Genomic DNA, 17,156 nt, shown 5'->3' on the forward strand with positions numbered 1-17,156 from the left:
GAATAAAAATATAAAGCAAATACTTTCCAATCTGGCAAACACAAAAATAAATGATTGGGACACATATCTTTCTCAAGCATTATTTGCATGCAGATATGCTTCTCATTCTGCTATCAAAGAAAAACTATCTTTTGCTTTATATGGCTTTGATCCAATCTTTCCTAATGAACTTGTTTCAGTCATTCCTAATACAGAATACAATGATATAAATGAGTATCTTGAAACAGTAGTAGATAAATTTTCCACTACTTACAGATTAGTCGATGAAATAAGTAAATTAAGTTCTCAGAAAACTAGGCAGTATATAAATCATTTTAGAAAGTTATTTGTACTAGAAGATTTAGTATTGTTAGATGATAAATCTAGTATAAAAAGAGTTGGAAAATTACCAAGGAAAGCTTGAGGTCCATATAGAATTCTAGATAAATTTTCTCCTATGAATTTTAGGATTCAAGATGTCAAAAATCCTAGTAAAATTATAAATGTACACTCTGATAGGTTAAAAAAGTACTTTTTTGGGGAGTAAAAATTTAGTTATATTAGGAGACAATATGAATATTGAAAGATGAGTGTTGTTTTCCTAGTACTAATTGTGCATCTCATTCACAATCAAATAGTAGGAAAGGGAATAGTTTTAAAGCTCGTAATTCAAATACACTGCAAAGGAGAAAATTAAATTTTGATAAAACAAAACCTAATGCAGGAAATTTTAGAAATCCCAAGGTACATAATTCAGATAATGTACAATGCAAGAGTGATGATAATCAAACTGACTCTAACATTGATGAAATTATAACAGAATATCATAGGTTAGTTAACTTAGAGTTAAATAAGCCAGAGAAATGTGAAAATACCTGTAATTTAATTAATAAGGATAAGGAATCCCAGACACCTGTAGAATTTGATTCTGATAGTGATGATTCTGTAGATTTAGGGCATAATTAAAGTAGTGTAAATGAAATATTTGAGAAATATAGAAATGAGATTTGTAAGTATAGTAAATTGGAAGAAGAAAATTCCGAATTATCTCTAGTATCAGATGATTCTGAAACTAGTGATTCCAAGAGTGTAAATAACGATAAGCAAGAATCACGTTATTATTTAAGATCTAGGAATAAGCATTAAGGATTTGTGAAATATAGGTTAAATATTTAAAATTAAAAAAAGATGAAACTGATGTAAAAATAATCATAATTTAAAATTCTGAATATTTTTACAAATGGTTTATGTTAGTATGTTTATTAGTTTTGGTTTCATAACACACGTTGTCGGCACTTGCGATGTGCCCGTTATTGAAATTATTTTGTTAAAGTGATATGTATAGCAGTTAAAAATTTATGTACTTACCAGATATGTTACTTTAAAAAATTTTATAGTAGTTTAAAATATTAAGTGTGTGTTTTATGAAGACATTCTCTTGCTGCTAACATAATCTACGTGTCAGCCATTACACCTAATTTCTTGCTTGCTAGTTTCATGGAGGGCATGCTTGTCAAGAAGTTTGATGTGTGATTGACAGCTGACAAGGAAGGCATTTGATATCGAAGGAACAGGAGTAAACAAGAGGGCATTCAGGAAGAAATTAGAACACAGGCCAGCAGATATTTATATTCTGAGGAACTTGAGTTTTTTTTGTGACAGTCGGAAGAAAATAAATAGTATATTCCGAAAAAAGAATCGTGGAACTATGAAGTTTCAATGTGGAATAAGTATTGGTAAATAAAGGGGAAATATTGCTATAGACGTTTTAAAAGGATTGTCGAGGAAACGCTAATCGGAAGATTAATAGTAGATTCCAAAATAGAATCGTAGAACGTAAGTTTTTTAAAGTGGAAGAGTTAAGACTGTCAATAAGCATTCGTGAATAAAAAGAAATTGCTATTTACATTCTAAAGGAAGTTTTGATGGAACACTGATTAGGAAGTTTCATCTGTCTTAAGGATGCCGAATCTAACTATCATTTCTATTTGAAAGGAGACAGAATTTAGTCAGGAAGAATAAATGTGTGCTACATGAGTGATGAGAAAGGATTCTATGAAAATGAAGAATAAAGTCATATCTTCGGAGAAGGCCCTTGACAGAGAAAGAGAGAAAAACTATGAACATTTTGTCACTGTTCAAACAAAGTGCTTAGTCTAGTCTTAAGTGTAAGTTTATTTTTAAGAGGCCTTAGATCCAATTAATTCTGTAGTTATGTAAATTTGTTTGAAGTGTGTGTATGTGTGTGTGTGTGTGTGTATATATATATATATATATATATATATATATATCGTTTTTGTTTTATTGAATGTGTTTATTTTGTATTTAGTCTTGAGGTCAGTGATTTTTTTGGATTCTGAAAGAAAGAGTTCGTCATTGCACCAATCGGAGTGAACCCTTGTGCATATATAGGTACACTGGAAATAAAAATATTTGTTAGAAATAAAGAGATTCTCTATAAACAGGATTAATATTAATTAAATAAATAATATAATCTCCTCTATAACAATGGCACAGTCGGCAGGATTAATATTATGATAATATCCTCTATATAAACATCTCCAAATAATAAAAAATCTTTCTAATTACAATGGTGCAATTGACAGAATAATAATAAATAAAATAATCTCTCCTATTTCTAATAATAATAGTATTTCTTTTGAATAGTCGAACTGTCCATTCTTTCAATATGTTGTCTGTTTAACCACGCTACTGGCTAAGACATCTATAGACGTTAAGTTTATCATGGATGCGAAGTGCATATTAAAATTTAATACCATTGATATTACATTGAAATATATGAGGATGCGTATTTGATCCATAATGGCTGGTAAGGTGGTTAATTTAAATAAATTATAAAACTGGAATTAACTCATGCAGAATATTATTTATTAGTATAATTTTTGACTGAGCATCTAGGGCATCTTCAGTACAACGCTAATAGAATAATAACTGACAATTCCAAAAGGTAAAGTAGCTAATGTAAGATAATTGAAAAAAAGGTCATTAAATTTCCTAACTTATTAAAAAAAAATTAAATTAAATTAAAAATAAATAAATAAAATATAAATATATATATATTATTTATATATATACATATACAGGGTGTCCCAGAATTCATGGCCCAAACGTTAGGGGATGTTAGTACACACCGAAACCACCAATATTCGTAATAGAATATGCGGCTGCAAACACAGTGAGGAGTCTGAAATGAAGGACAGGCACAAGTTTACAGAGACATTTATTGGAGATCATTACAACAAATGCTCAAACGTCTGCCCACCAATGTTGATACACGCGGCACAACGGCAGAGTAGTGATTGGTGTACCTGCTCGTAAACACTGGGCTTGTTGTGCACATCGCTGGCTGCGACGGACAGTCTGGCTACCAGATCCTGCACGGGCATCTCGTACACAACACTCTTCAAATGTCCCCACAGAAAGAAATTGAGACAAGAAAGATTGGATGATCTGGGGGCCACGGGATGTGGCCACCACGCTCAATCCATTGGTTCCCAAATGTGGCATTAAGATGTTGATGCACATCCATGCTGAAATGGGCAGGTTCCCCCATCATGCTGGAACCACATACTGGAGCAGATGGCGACTTGAACATCCTGAAGTAATTCCGGCAAAACCTGTTGCAGAAAAATATGGTAATCGCCCATTGAGGCAGTAGGTAGGGTCCAGTTAAGTAGTCATGCACAATTCCTGTCCAGTCATTGACAGCGAACCCGTTGCTAGTTTGACTGTGGACGTGTATCATGGGGGTTCATGGCTGCCCACAAATGTGCATTATGGACATTGACTACACCTTCATGTGAGGATGTTGATTCATCCGTAAAGAGCATGTGAGCAGGGAAATCGGGTTCTTCGACACTTTGCTACAGGACCCACTGGGCAAAATCCATACATAGAGGATAATCAACAACTGTCAGTGCCCGGCACTCGCTGCAAGTGATGGGGTGTAGCCCTTCTTCATGCAGTACTCGCCAGACACTGTTCTGATGCACATCCAGGCTCCGGGCAGCAGATCGCATGCTTGTACCTGGGTTATCGGTCACCATACACAAGATGTCCTCACTCATAGCTGGCGTTCTGACCGTCCATGCTCGTCTGACATCATGTCGACTGACGTGGAAGGTACCTGCCTCACACAGCTGACAGTGCAGTCTCGCAAACATTTTTTGATCGGGCACACAGCACATAGGATATTACTTACAGTACAGCCTTTGCTCTACCATTGCACTCGACTACGCCATACATCAGGTGCATATCAGTTTTCTCTATGTTCGTAAACTGCCCCATCTCGTTTCCGGTCGCCGCTGAGAATGGCTGATCCAGCACTTTTAGGCCGTGTCGCCTCGTCTGCATATTCTATGACGAATATTGTTGGTTTCGGTGTGTACTACCATCCCCCTCCCTCACGTTTGGGCCATGAATTCAGGGACACCCTGTATATACAATTTAAAAAAAATTAGGAAAGATTAGCTGATTTAAAAAGTACCATCTCACACGAAGGGGATAGATGTGGACCATCGGACCTGTTTAAGTTAGGAGAGTGGGGTAACATTTCACATGTTTCTTTAAAGCAGTTCCATGTGGAACTGACTTTTGTGAAGGACTCTTGTCTTGTTCCAGTGAATTCTATGTCTAGTGTTGATGGCATGCTCTGCAAGTCCAGACTGTTCAGGTTCAAGGTATTGAATATAACACATTTGTTCTTCTAGCCAAATAAAAACAGAATCTGCCTGTTTGTCTGAAATAAGATAATCCACAAGAGCATGGAAACTTTTAGACTAAATTATTAAAGATACCAAGAAATTATATACTTGATTTAATCGTTTATCCAAGTGTAAGCAAATAAGTTTGCATCTGAACTATTTTCAGGACTGGGGCAACTCGTATAAAAATAAAGTATCCCATAATGCCAAACACATCTTGCGGACATGCATAATGGGAAGGGTCACTACCCAGATCGTTTGACCTTTATTGAGGTCTCATTAGTGGGAACCAGACCCAGAGGTGATACCAAGGTTGAGGTAATGCAGAACTCATATTTTCATATATGAGTAGCCAAAAGGTGTCGCACCTTATTATTAAAATACTGTGGATTAGAGAATGTCGTTAGAAATTTTCCCACTTGGTTATACTCTAAATTAAAGATACCAAGGAAATATATTCATACATTATATACTACCAGTCTGGGTAGTGACCCTTTCCATAATCCATAGCATTATGCATGTCTGCAAGTAGACATACTTTGCATTATGGGATACTAAGGCAAGTGATGTGAAGTCTCGGCTTCTTTATACAAGTTGCCGCAGTCCTGAAAATAGTTCAGGTGGAAACTTGTTTGCTTACACTTAGATAAAGAATCAAACCAAGTATATAATTTCTTGGTATCTTTAATTTAGAGTAGAACCAAGTGGGAAAACTTCAAACAACGAATCTGGTATACACCTGGATAATTGAGATGTGGAAGTTTGTCCTTTGGAGAAGTGAGAAAGGTGGAGATTTTTCTGTTGGGACAAAAGGCAACAAAAAAATATTTAGTGGTCTTAAAACTTTTGCTATGAGTTCACTAATGCCTTGCACATAGGGGATAGGAATAAGAGTTATTAGCTACTTAAGTGCCTTTTGGAATTGTCAGTTATTATTCTATTAGCTTTGTACTGAAGATGCCTTTGATACTCAAGTGAAAATTATACTAATAAATAATATTTTATGTGACTTAATTCTGGTATTATAATTTATTTAAATATGTCTACTCACGGTATTTCCTTATTGAAAAAAATGTGTTGTCTGCTTCTTTTGGTATTCATATACTTCGTCCAATACCAAGTCTATTTTTAGTTCTTTACATATTTCTGTGCTTTTATTTATTTTTATTTTTTATTTTTTTTTGTCCCAGAGAGTATATATAGCCTGCTGTCCTCTACAGGAATTTCATTTTTTCCAATTTCTGTTCTTGTTTTATTCTACAATATTTATAGTCTATAATTCACTTCTGCACAGTAGAGAAGAGCCTGCCAAAACTAGATAAATTTGTATTCTTGTATACTTTTGAACTGGTTAGGTTTGAAAAATTATTGATCATTCCTGTTATCTTTAGAAAGTTTGAAGTTTGATAAATTGTCAGCTTCTTTTGTATATGATATGCCATATCCAAGGTATTTGAAGCAGTTAATTTGTTCCATAATTTTATTTTCACTTATTTTACTTCTGACTAGAGATGGTCCTTTAAAAGCCATTATTTTGTTTCGCCTCTTGGTATTTGCATTACAACTTTTATAGCAATTATGCATAAGGAATATATTAATCGTTAGAGTACATCTTCACTCCTTGCTGTGATTATCTTGTCATTTGCAAACAAAAGGGTATTAAGTATAGTTCCACAATTTAACTTCCAACAGTTTAAATGCTGGTTTTATATATATATATATTTTTTTTCCATTGAAGATTCTGAATAGTGCAATTGGAAGAATGACAGTAGCATGTTGCGCTCTTCAATTGGAAAAGGCCTAAGTTCGATTCTCTTCGTGAGAATCTTTATAGGGATTTTTTCAATTGAATGCGAGTTAGCCAATTCCATATGGAGGTAGCAGGGTTTTCCCCTCTTTCGGAAACTTGGGTTTTTTCATCCCACATACAGACCAATCAGCCTTCAGGACACATGCAATTTATTTACAGACAAAGAAAAACTGGTGGTGGTGGGCAGTAGATGGCATTAGTGTGGATGATGGTGATGGATGGAAGTGGTGGAGACGGAGAGTTGTGGAGTTAAGGCACCCTCCATGGATGAGTCTTTGTACTCCTTAGAAACTTGGGTTTTTCATCCCACATACAGACAAATCAGCCTTCAAGACACACAATTTACAGACAAAAAAAAACTGGTGGTGGGCAGTAGATGGCATTAGTGTGGATGGAAGTAGTGGAGACAGAGAGTTGTGGAGTTAAGGCACCCTCCATTGATGAGTCTTTGTACTTCGTGGAGATGTCATGAGATAATTATTTGCTATTTCATCTCTATAAATATTAAATAAGAATGGTGACATTGGACATCCTTGAAGGATCCCCCCCCCCCACACACTATTGATTTCCATTTTGTAGCTTGTTTTGATGCATGTTAATTATTGCAACAAGCAGCTTATTTGGAATGTTTAGATTCTTGAGTATGATTCACAGTTTGTTCCCTGAGAGTATCAAAGGCTTTTTGGTAATCTACAAATGCTGCTATGTGTGTTGAATTTGTAATGTTTTTCCATTAAAATTTTTAAAGTAAAAGCTGGATCAGTGCACAATTGACATTTTTGGAAGCCATTTCTTTCTTCACAAAGTTTATTTTCTACATATGTAAGTTTTGAAGTTAATATTCATGCATATAACTTATAACCAGTATTTAGGAAACTTATTCCTCTGTAGTTTCACAGATGCACTTATTGCCTTTTATATATACCGGTGATCCAAAAGTAACAGAAAAAGTAAAAATTCAATAATTCGAAAAGTATATACAGTAGAACGATATGGTTTTCACAGAAAGACATGGGATTTTTTTTAATGACGAAAAGTTTTATTACCAGAATAGTTACATTTCCTACCGACACGTGGCCCTTCAGTTGTCAGTAGTTTGTGCAGTGGTGCAACACAGCTAGGATTATAAATGTTCAATGTGACGGCCGTCATTCATGAGAATGGATGTGGGACGACACCCTGCACAGCATTGAAGAGGGTTTCAGCTGTAATTTCTGTCGCATGATGGCGAATAGCTTCTTTCAACATGGCCAATGACGTCGGCCGACCTCTGTACACCTGTACAGAGGTCGCCCCGGGCATCACTTTGAACCTTTTTGAACTTTTGCAGTTAATTCTAAAATATAGTCTCGAGAACTCAGTTCCAAATACTGTATTGTAATACTACTGCGAATTTTCCTCACAATTGCTGCAAGTGCTGCTAGTTGTCAGAGGAGTGTTTCTAAATAAAATTTGATTAATAATTACCTACATTACTATGAAATAGACTTCGCTAGTGTCATCTATGATTTTGCTTAAAAGCAAGAAGAATAACATTTTGGAATTTTGGAATTAAAATTTTTACTTCAAAAATAAACATAGTGTTATTTATTTCCCTGTACATTGTTTGGACTTTTTGTAGTATTTTTGGTGTGTATTGAGAGGGGCGGCAAACTCACGGACCGACCCCACGGCAACAGCTCTAGCTACGCCACTGCTATGATATAATTAAACACTATATTATACTAGTGGGCACTCCATCAGTGGCCTTCCTCTTTTGGGATATCCCTCCTTCTGAATCCCATGTCTGTTTTGGTCTAACTAGTAGCATGTCATGTGGCAGTCTATTGAAAGCCTTTGAAAAATTCAAGTACACCACCATATATATGTATCCTTTATCAAGTGAGTTTGTCGCCTTGTTGTAATACATAAGCAGATGGCTGAAACATGACCCTCCTCCCCTTGAATAAAACATGCTGACCATCATAAAGAATACTGCTATATCTAACCACTTCTGAATCCTCAATTTCTCTAATACCCTAACAACAGCAACCCCACATATACTGATTGGCCTATAATTTGTATACCCTCAGTCTTATTCTCATCCTCACCCCCTTTGTGAAATGGAATAATTTTTCTCACTTTCCATTCCTTTGGGCCTTGCCCTCTTGCAAGGCTCATATTATATAGTTGTGCTAAAGATACCATTAATTCCATAGAGCAGTGTTTCCCCAAACTATGGAAGTAATTCAGGGAAAGGGAATACCGCTGTTTACGACTGGTCATAAAAATTGCCTGCAAGGCGATTATGTATCCTCTGTTCTCAAAAGTGAACACAATAACATCTGTGTTGCAAATGTCAGTGACCAAGCTGCATATTTTTAAACATGGAAATATTCATGAATTATCGTTAATTTTCACACATCAAAATCTTTCAACATTCGGGAAAGGGAATACTGCTGTTTATGACCGGTCATAAAACTTGCCTGCAAGCTGATTACAACAATGGGCAGTGTATCCTCTGTTCTCAAAACTGAATGAAATAACATCTGTGTTGCAAATGTTAGTGACCAATTAACAAGGAATAAAGAAAATTTTTCCACTCAAATTGAAGATTTAGGTAATCTGTATCCTGTTCTCAAATCTAGTAATACTGAATACTTTCTTTGCAAGTTTGTATTGTAGGGTGAAAGTCTTGTTTCGAAACTGTAGTGCCATGATTTTTTAAAAGTAATAGGCCTGCAGATTTAAATTTTAATATGAATAAGAGACTTTATTTATTTTGGTGTTAAGAAATCTCTTATTGAAGGTGTTTGTGATATAACAGATAGTGATTCATCCACCTCCAGCGTACAAAGCAATCTCCAGGATGTACAAAAGGACGGGAAAACTACCAGCACACAGGAGAAAAAGTCTGCATTCACTCTTAAGTGTTTATAATAATATTATAAATTTTTGGTGATCAGAATGGGATATGTCAATGAAAATCAGCACAAATTAATTTAATGACGTTGCCCTGAGGAAACTACAATATGCTACAAGATTTCATTAGTCCACTGATTGATAACTGATTTAAATGTAATTTTATATTTGTCAACATGTCACACCATATACATAAGTGTACTAATACTCTTTATGATTATGCCAGAATTAATTATTAATACATTACAAAATAACCAAGATTTTCGGTGAAAATTTCAGAATTTGTGAAGTGTTCCATCATAGGAAAAATCTGGGAAACGCTGCCATAGAGCATCAGTTCCCAACCGGTGGTATATACCCCCAAGGGTACGTGCTGGGCCGTTCAGGAGTACACGAAAAATAATCAGTAATGGTGGAAAACAAGATTTAAGAATCTTAAATATAAAGAGCCAACAGGCTTCGTTTTGGCGATATAAGCATTAATTAAATTAAGGGGATATTAGATCCCACATTGTTTTAAAACTGAATAAGAAACTCAAGGATTGGAATCAGAGAGTTTCATGCCGAATATAATATTAAAAACTATAAAAGTATCGGCGAATATTAGCGTGAGCTGAATGCAAGTAGTCCTGGAACTTAGTACAAACACGGGCAACTCGTTTCAAAGGTGGGGAAAGTTCTGATCGCTAATCTTGGTATTTTCCATAATGTAAAAACACATTTCCTAGGAAATGTATGCTGTTATTACATTATGGTAGGGAGGTCACTACCCAGACTTGTTTCAGCCTTTATTGAGGCTTCATCAGTGAGTGGCTAGACCAAATTAATACCAAAGGGTATAGCGAAAAGAACTTATATACTCTGCTATATGAGTTGTCCAAAAAGGTGCACCCATTAAGTTACTTAAATATAAAGAGCCAACAGGCTTCATTTCGGTGATATAAACATTAATTAAATTAAGGGGATATTAGATCCCACATTGTTTTAAAACAGAATAAGAAACTCGAGGATTGGAATCAGAGAGTTTCATGCCGAATATAGTATTAAAAGCTACTCACTGATGAAGCCTCAAAAAAGGCTGAAACCGGTCTGGGTAGTGACCTCCCTACCATAATGTAATAACAGCATACATTTCCTAGGAAATGTGTTTTTACATTATGGAAAATACGAAGATTAGCGATCGGAACTTTCCCCACATTTGCAACGAGTTGCCCGTGTTTATACTAACTTCTAGGACTACTTGCATTCAGCTCACGCTAGTATTCGCCGATACTTTTATAGTTTTTAATACTATATTCGGCATGAAACTCTCTGATTCCAATCCTTTAGTTTCTTATTCGGTTTTAAAACAATGTGGGATCTAATATCCCCTTAATTTAATTAATGATTTAAGAATGTATCTTGCATCTTTTGAGGCACTGAACAAACTTAATTTCTCATACTTCTTGCTCATTCTTCATCCGTCCCTCCTCTACCATACCCTCTACACTCCACCTTCTCCTGATATTGCTATCACAAGGATAAAACACACTGCTAAACTGATCATTGAATAATTCAACTATATCCATTGCATTGACTACTGATCTGCCTGTGTCATCAGTTAGCATCATCCTTCTGTAGTCAGTTTTCCTTCTACTTGCCACTTATTAAAAGAACTCACTAGGATTTTTCTTAGGTTTGTTGCCTAACTTCTCATGGTGCACTTTGTTTGCCTTTACCAACTGAGTTACCTTCCTGGCCTGTTCTTTGTACTCTTCATGCAACTGAACATTACCAGCATTCATATTGTGTTTTGCCTCCACCTTCTAGATTTCACACTTAATTTCTTCATTCATCCATTTTACTCCTACTTTATTTAGTCTTTTCATCTTTGGGATATATTCAGACCTTTCTGCTGTTAAGTAACTCTTGATCGATTCCACACAGCATCTATATCAGGAATTTAGTGGGAAATAATGTTCTTACTCAATTCCGCTTTCCATGCTATATCTCCCAGTTGTCTCATAAGCATTCCATAATCACTAGTCTTTATAAGAAGTCACACGAGACTTATAAAGAAGTCTCATGTGACTGGCTGCAACCCACTTGATCACTGCATAGTCACTCTTGCCATCTGGGGGAAGATTAGACACTCCCTTCCCATTCACATCCACTGATGATATAACCAGATCTAAGACTATTAACTCTCATGCATCCTCTGTTACATATTTCCTAAGCTTGTTCTCCCTTAAGAACTCAATAAGCCTATTCTCCTTGTTCCCTGATGCTATCCCTTCATCCCAATCAATATTGGTATAATTGAAATCACTTTTTGCTTGTTCAAGTCAAGTTGTGTATACATTTGTCTCCACATTCCTATCCCAATGGTTCTTAACCTTTTTTGAGACCCTAGTCCGGTAAATTATTTTTTTTTATAAGACGAGGGCCTCGTCCCAACAAATTTATTTGTAAATACCTTTCCAATTTTTTTTTTGAAGTTCATACATTAAACTAACATGAGTATTAATAATTAATTATGGCATAATCATAAAGAATATTAGTACACTTATATATTGTGTGGCATGACAAATATAAAATTACATTTAAATTAGTTATCAATCACTGGACTAATGAAATCTTGTAGCATATTGTAGTTTCCTCAGGCCAACATCATTAAATTAATTTGTGCTGATTTTCATTGACATATTCCATTCTGATCACCAAAAGTTATAATATTATTCAGTGTAAAACTGATTATTGTATTATTAAATAGATTTTAATGATGATAGTTTGAAAAAATAAAAAATAAAAAAACTGAAGTGAGAGAAACATCTAACTCATCATAGAAGTCAGCTGAGTAGGGGAAGGTTTTCACCTTGTTGGTGAAACACTTATCACATACACATGCCAAATATTTATATATGCAAAGTGTGTAATTTAATAAATAAAAATGTATGAATTTCTCAATTCTAAACACTAGTCCCAACACCAATTAATATTTTGAATTTAAAAATGCAGCACTTTAACACAGCAATTATAAGTTATTCAAAAAGTTAAAGTAAGTTTCTTTTATTACAACTGAGTTTTTGAAAGTTTTAGTTAGGCTAGTGAGACTTTTGTTGGAGTTCATACCTCTTGAGAACTTTACTGCGGGACAGCCAATGAACTTCCGAATGGAAAAGATTTTGAAGATCAGAGCTCGTTTCATCGCACGATGCTTTTAACAGTTTTGTATTTAAAGCATTGTTTTTGATATAATTAATAATTTTAACAGATTGAGACAGGACTTCATGAAGCTCAGGTGCCATCTCTTTAGAGGCAAGGTTTTGCCTATGAATGTAGCAATACATTGACAATAAGTTATTGCACTCCATATCCTTAATTTTAGTGACTAAACCTGAATTTCCACATGTAAGACAGGCAGTGCTGTCAGTACAAACTCCAGTGCAATTTTTCCATTCAAGACCTCTCTCTTCAATGAAACCATTTAAAATTTTGAAAATTTCACTACTGGTAGAATGTGTAGCTAATTCAGAAACACTTAAAATGTCTTCTTTCATGTCACTTTCATCATGATCAATATATCGTACATATGTAATTAAAATGCTGTTGTTCTGGATATCCTATAGATTCATTCAGTTGTGATGCAAACAATTTTGATTTTTTTCAATGAGTTGCGTTTCTGTATCTTCTGCCATATTAGATATCCACCTTTCAGGTGTATCATTTGACAATGGTATGTCTTTCATATTACTTCTGCAGACTGGCCTAATACTTCATTACAAGCAGCACTCAAAGAAGGCTTTGAGTCTATGGAATGTGGTTTTTTTATATTTAGCTATCTGTGATGATATTAAATAGGATGCCGTCAGAAGTGAAGTATCGGTAGTTGAAGCTTGGGAAATAATTTTCTTTTCTATTTTAAGTGCATCTCTTTTTATGCATAAAGAACTCAATGTGTATGTTGACTAGATCGGAATGTTTTGTGCTGAGATGTTAGGTAAGTCACGATGGCTTCATAGCTTCATTTCCTAGAACAGTACACAAATGACCCATTGAGGTCGTGGCAGTTGGTCATTGTCAGGGCATTGCATGAAACCAAATTTTAAATATCTGCCCATGTACTTATGAGTGAATGCAGACTTTTTCTTCTGTCTGCTGGTAGTTTTCTCCTCCTTTTATACATCCTCTAGATCACTCTGTAGGCTTAAGGTACTTTTAAAAAAATCATTGCACTCGGGGCTTTGAAAAATGCACTTACACACTGCAATGTGAACTTGTGAAGAAATAGTATTTAGTATTACTAGATTTGAGAATAGGATATACCTATGCTGATATTTCATCAGCCCCTGATGAAATATCAGCATACGTGCTAAATGAGTGTTCAGTTGAACTGGCTATTCCTTTAATCAGGCTATATAATTTGAGTCTCAGAACAGGGAAAACTCCACAGAAGTTGAAAGAATGTATGATAATCCCATTATACAAGGGTGGTGCAAAGATTGATGTATCCAACTATTGATCAATTGGCATCTCAGGGTTGGTGGGTGAAGATTTTGGAAAAATTGTTTAAGGACGCATTCAAAAATGGGGTGACAGTGAATTGACTTTGCGACGAACAGCATTGGGTTTACTAAGGGAAGGTCATGTTTTAGCAACTTGCTCACATTCTATAATAATGTTACCACTGAGATAGACAAGGGGAATGGATACACTATGATACTTTGGATTTTTTTATTATTATTACGTGATACTTCCAAAAAGTCCAAAGACTCATTGAGGACAGGAACCTACTCTATGGCTCTTCTTCTCCATACCAACTACAACTCATTTCACCAACTACAGCAAATCACAAATAAACTACCATCATCATCTGCACCAGCACCATCTACTGCCCATCACCACCATTAGTATTTTCACAGACAATCACAAACATCTATGTCCACAGTGGGATTCGAACCTGCAGCCTTTTGGCTGGAGAGTGAATATGCTAACCATTTGGCCAACCAAGCTGGCAAAAAAAGTATGCCTTACTGTCCATGACGGGACTCAAACCTGCAATCTTCTGATTCGAATTCAGGCACCTTAACTGTTAGTTATGCAGACCTAACGACTGAAAGACCTTTTGCTGAGTCTTTTGACAGAATACAGCTTAGAAGACTGTTGCATAAATTGGAGAATATGGGATTGGATTATAAACTATTGGCATGGATAAGAAGATGGTTGACTGCAGATATTAAAGTCGTATATGGGAGGTGTGAATCTGCAAGATTCAAGGTAACCAGTGTGCTTCTAGGGTCAGTTCTTGATCCATTGTTATGCAAATTGTACATTAATGACATTAGGAAGGATTTGACATGTGACATACAGCTATTTGTTTGATGCAAAGATAGATAGGGTAACCAGCAGTGCTGCTGATATGCAGTACTCGTCGAATGATTTGAATAGGCTGGAAGTGTACGCATGTGATAATTGCTATACTTCAGTGTTAATAAATGTAAGGTCATGCACTTTGGTGTGATCCAATGTCGTATATTGATAGGATTATGCTAGCAGAAAATGATCATGCTAGGGATCTTGAAGTTTTAGTAGACAGAAAGTTGAAGTTCGGGGTCATATAGCAAAGATTGTAAATACAACTCAAAGAATTCATTTTACTCCTTTCTTTTAGTGTGTTACACGGTGATCAGCATTCATTTTAGAAATTATGGACTTTACAACTGTGTTATAAATAACTCTTTTAATATCCCAACGTTTCGATCTTCATATTAAGATCATCATCTGGAGCATATATAAATATACAGGACAAGCTAAGTTACATTACATACAGTAAGCTAGGAATGAAACAATGAATTGATCACAAGTTATTCTACTGGCATGACCTCTAGTCAAAAAAAAAAAAAAAAATTATAAACTACATCAAGCTAAATTCTATTTCTGATAACATGAATAAACATTCTTTCTTACAGATAGACAACTCAGAGAATAATTGCAATGTTGAAATGAAACTTTACATATAAAGATAAGGAAGTCATTTTGCTTCTTTTCAAAGCCTTGATAAGACTTCACTTGAACTATGTTATGTGCAGACCTGGTCTCCATTGTGATTTTGGTACAGTGGGGAGAGAGAGAGAGCGTGTGTGCATGTGCAAAGGAGAGTGTTAACAATTAAATCAGCATTGTGGAATACTAATTTTGAACACAAATTGAGAATTTGTAGACTGCAGACACTAGCAAAGAAGAGAAAGAGGTGTGATATGATTGAGACTTACATACTTCTGAAAGGGTCATACAGGATTTTAGTTGATGGAATTTTTCATTTTATGATTTGTAGGGAAAGGACAGAAGGGCATTCTTGAAGCTTAGACTGATTGCTACTAAGAAGGGGATGATATCTAGATTTTTCTCTCAGTGGTATGTGATTGCCATCAGATGATGCACAAACTTTTTAAACAGATGGTTTTTCCCCTGTCACTCCCCGCTTGCCAATTTTTTATAGAATATTTTTTTAAAAACAAGCTCTTGACTCAGTCTCTCTCCAGCTTTCTATCTGGCTAATTAAGCTATGTGGATGATTGTGTTCTTCATTTGGCTTCATGGACCAGACACATTACTCTTTCCTTTTTCACCTCAATAGTTTTCACTTGAGAATCCAGGTTACCATGGAAAAGAAATTTATAATATCTTAGCCTTTCTAGACAACTTGCTAACATGCCTACTCAATGGTAACCCCCTTTTTGACTATACAGGAAGTCCACCCACACTGGCAGTTACATTCACAAACTTTCTCATCACCTCACCTTCCCTCCTCCTCTAAGCAATATGGTATCATTAAAACACCAACCAGTAGGGCCTATAACCTTTTTGTTACAATGAGTTTTCTTATACAGCAGAACTTAATTATACACACCACACCTTATATGTTGGCTATAGTTCCCACAGTATATAAAAAAAAAATAATAATTAATCCTTCCCCCAGTCTTTGATCTTTTCAGAAAGATTTTAGTCATGTTGCCATCATCCCCTAATAAAATAAAAAAATAGCCAGAATCTTAAATTGACTAAGATGAAATATTGGAAGAATTAAACATCATTTTTAATCCATTCTCAGTGCTCCATTAAGCCTTAGCACATGGTACATTGTAGAGTATTGTTATAACACATGAAAATTAATATTTTTCCAAAAGCACCCCAAAGAAAGTACTTTTGAATATATCACTTTTTTCATTTTAATTAATAAAAAATTTAATAGTTTAGAGTTGCTTTATGATGTGGTTTATTGATCACTTTCTAGCTGTAGCAGTTTCTGTATTTAGAAACTTCAATTCAAATGACAGGCACACAAGATTATAATTCATCTGTTAAAATTGATAGTAAAGAATATCAGGAGTTATATGAACTGACATTGACTAGTGGAATTATAATTGACAGCCAAGTCCTCACGTAAGTACATGGACAATCACTGTACATATTCAGGACTGCTAATTTCCATTTGATATGTATGTTTTTTTTATTCCTGTTTTGCAAGCTTTCAACTTTAATTACTAAAGCTGATCACCTACTTAGTAATGCTAATGCAGTATTTTTAATTACCCTATCATTTAATTTATAATTTTTTATATTTTATTTCATTTTAAAATTTTTAATAAAACTTATTAGAAACTGTTTAATCCTAACTTATAGTGCTTCTGTAATGCAGTTGGAAAACTGCTGGGGGGACACACATCCTTCAGTTGGAATTGTTCTGAGTTCAATTTTCATCA

General features: G+C 35.0%; 1 protein-coding gene across 4 annotated transcripts in view; it reads left to right on the forward strand.

Moving 5' to 3' along the window:
* The window catches only part of LOC150109984 (mitotic-spindle organizing protein 2B-like), a 59,018-nt gene that overhangs the window by 11,039 nt on the left and 30,823 nt on the right, over positions 1-17,156 (forward strand). For 3 of the 4 annotated variants that reach the window (XM_090390409.1, XM_090390422.1, XM_090390417.1), the window contains exon 2: positions 16,688-16,836. The exons of the other annotated variant lie outside the window; for it this stretch is intronic. In XM_090390409.1, coding sequence (XP_090246535.1) covers positions 16,724-16,836 — 113 coding nt within the window. In that variant the 5' untranslated portion in view covers positions 16,688-16,723. The remainder of the gene's footprint in view (positions 1-16,687; positions 16,837-17,156) is intronic. 4 annotated transcript variants of the gene reach the window in all.

This window comes from Typopeltis vanoorti, chromosome 1, assembly GCF_054136105.1.
Source record: "Typopeltis vanoorti isolate ZY-2024b chromosome 1, IOZ_Tvanoo_1.0, whole genome shotgun sequence".
NCBI classification, from domain to species: Eukaryota; Metazoa; Arthropoda; class Arachnida; order Uropygi; family Thelyphonidae; genus Typopeltis; species Typopeltis vanoorti.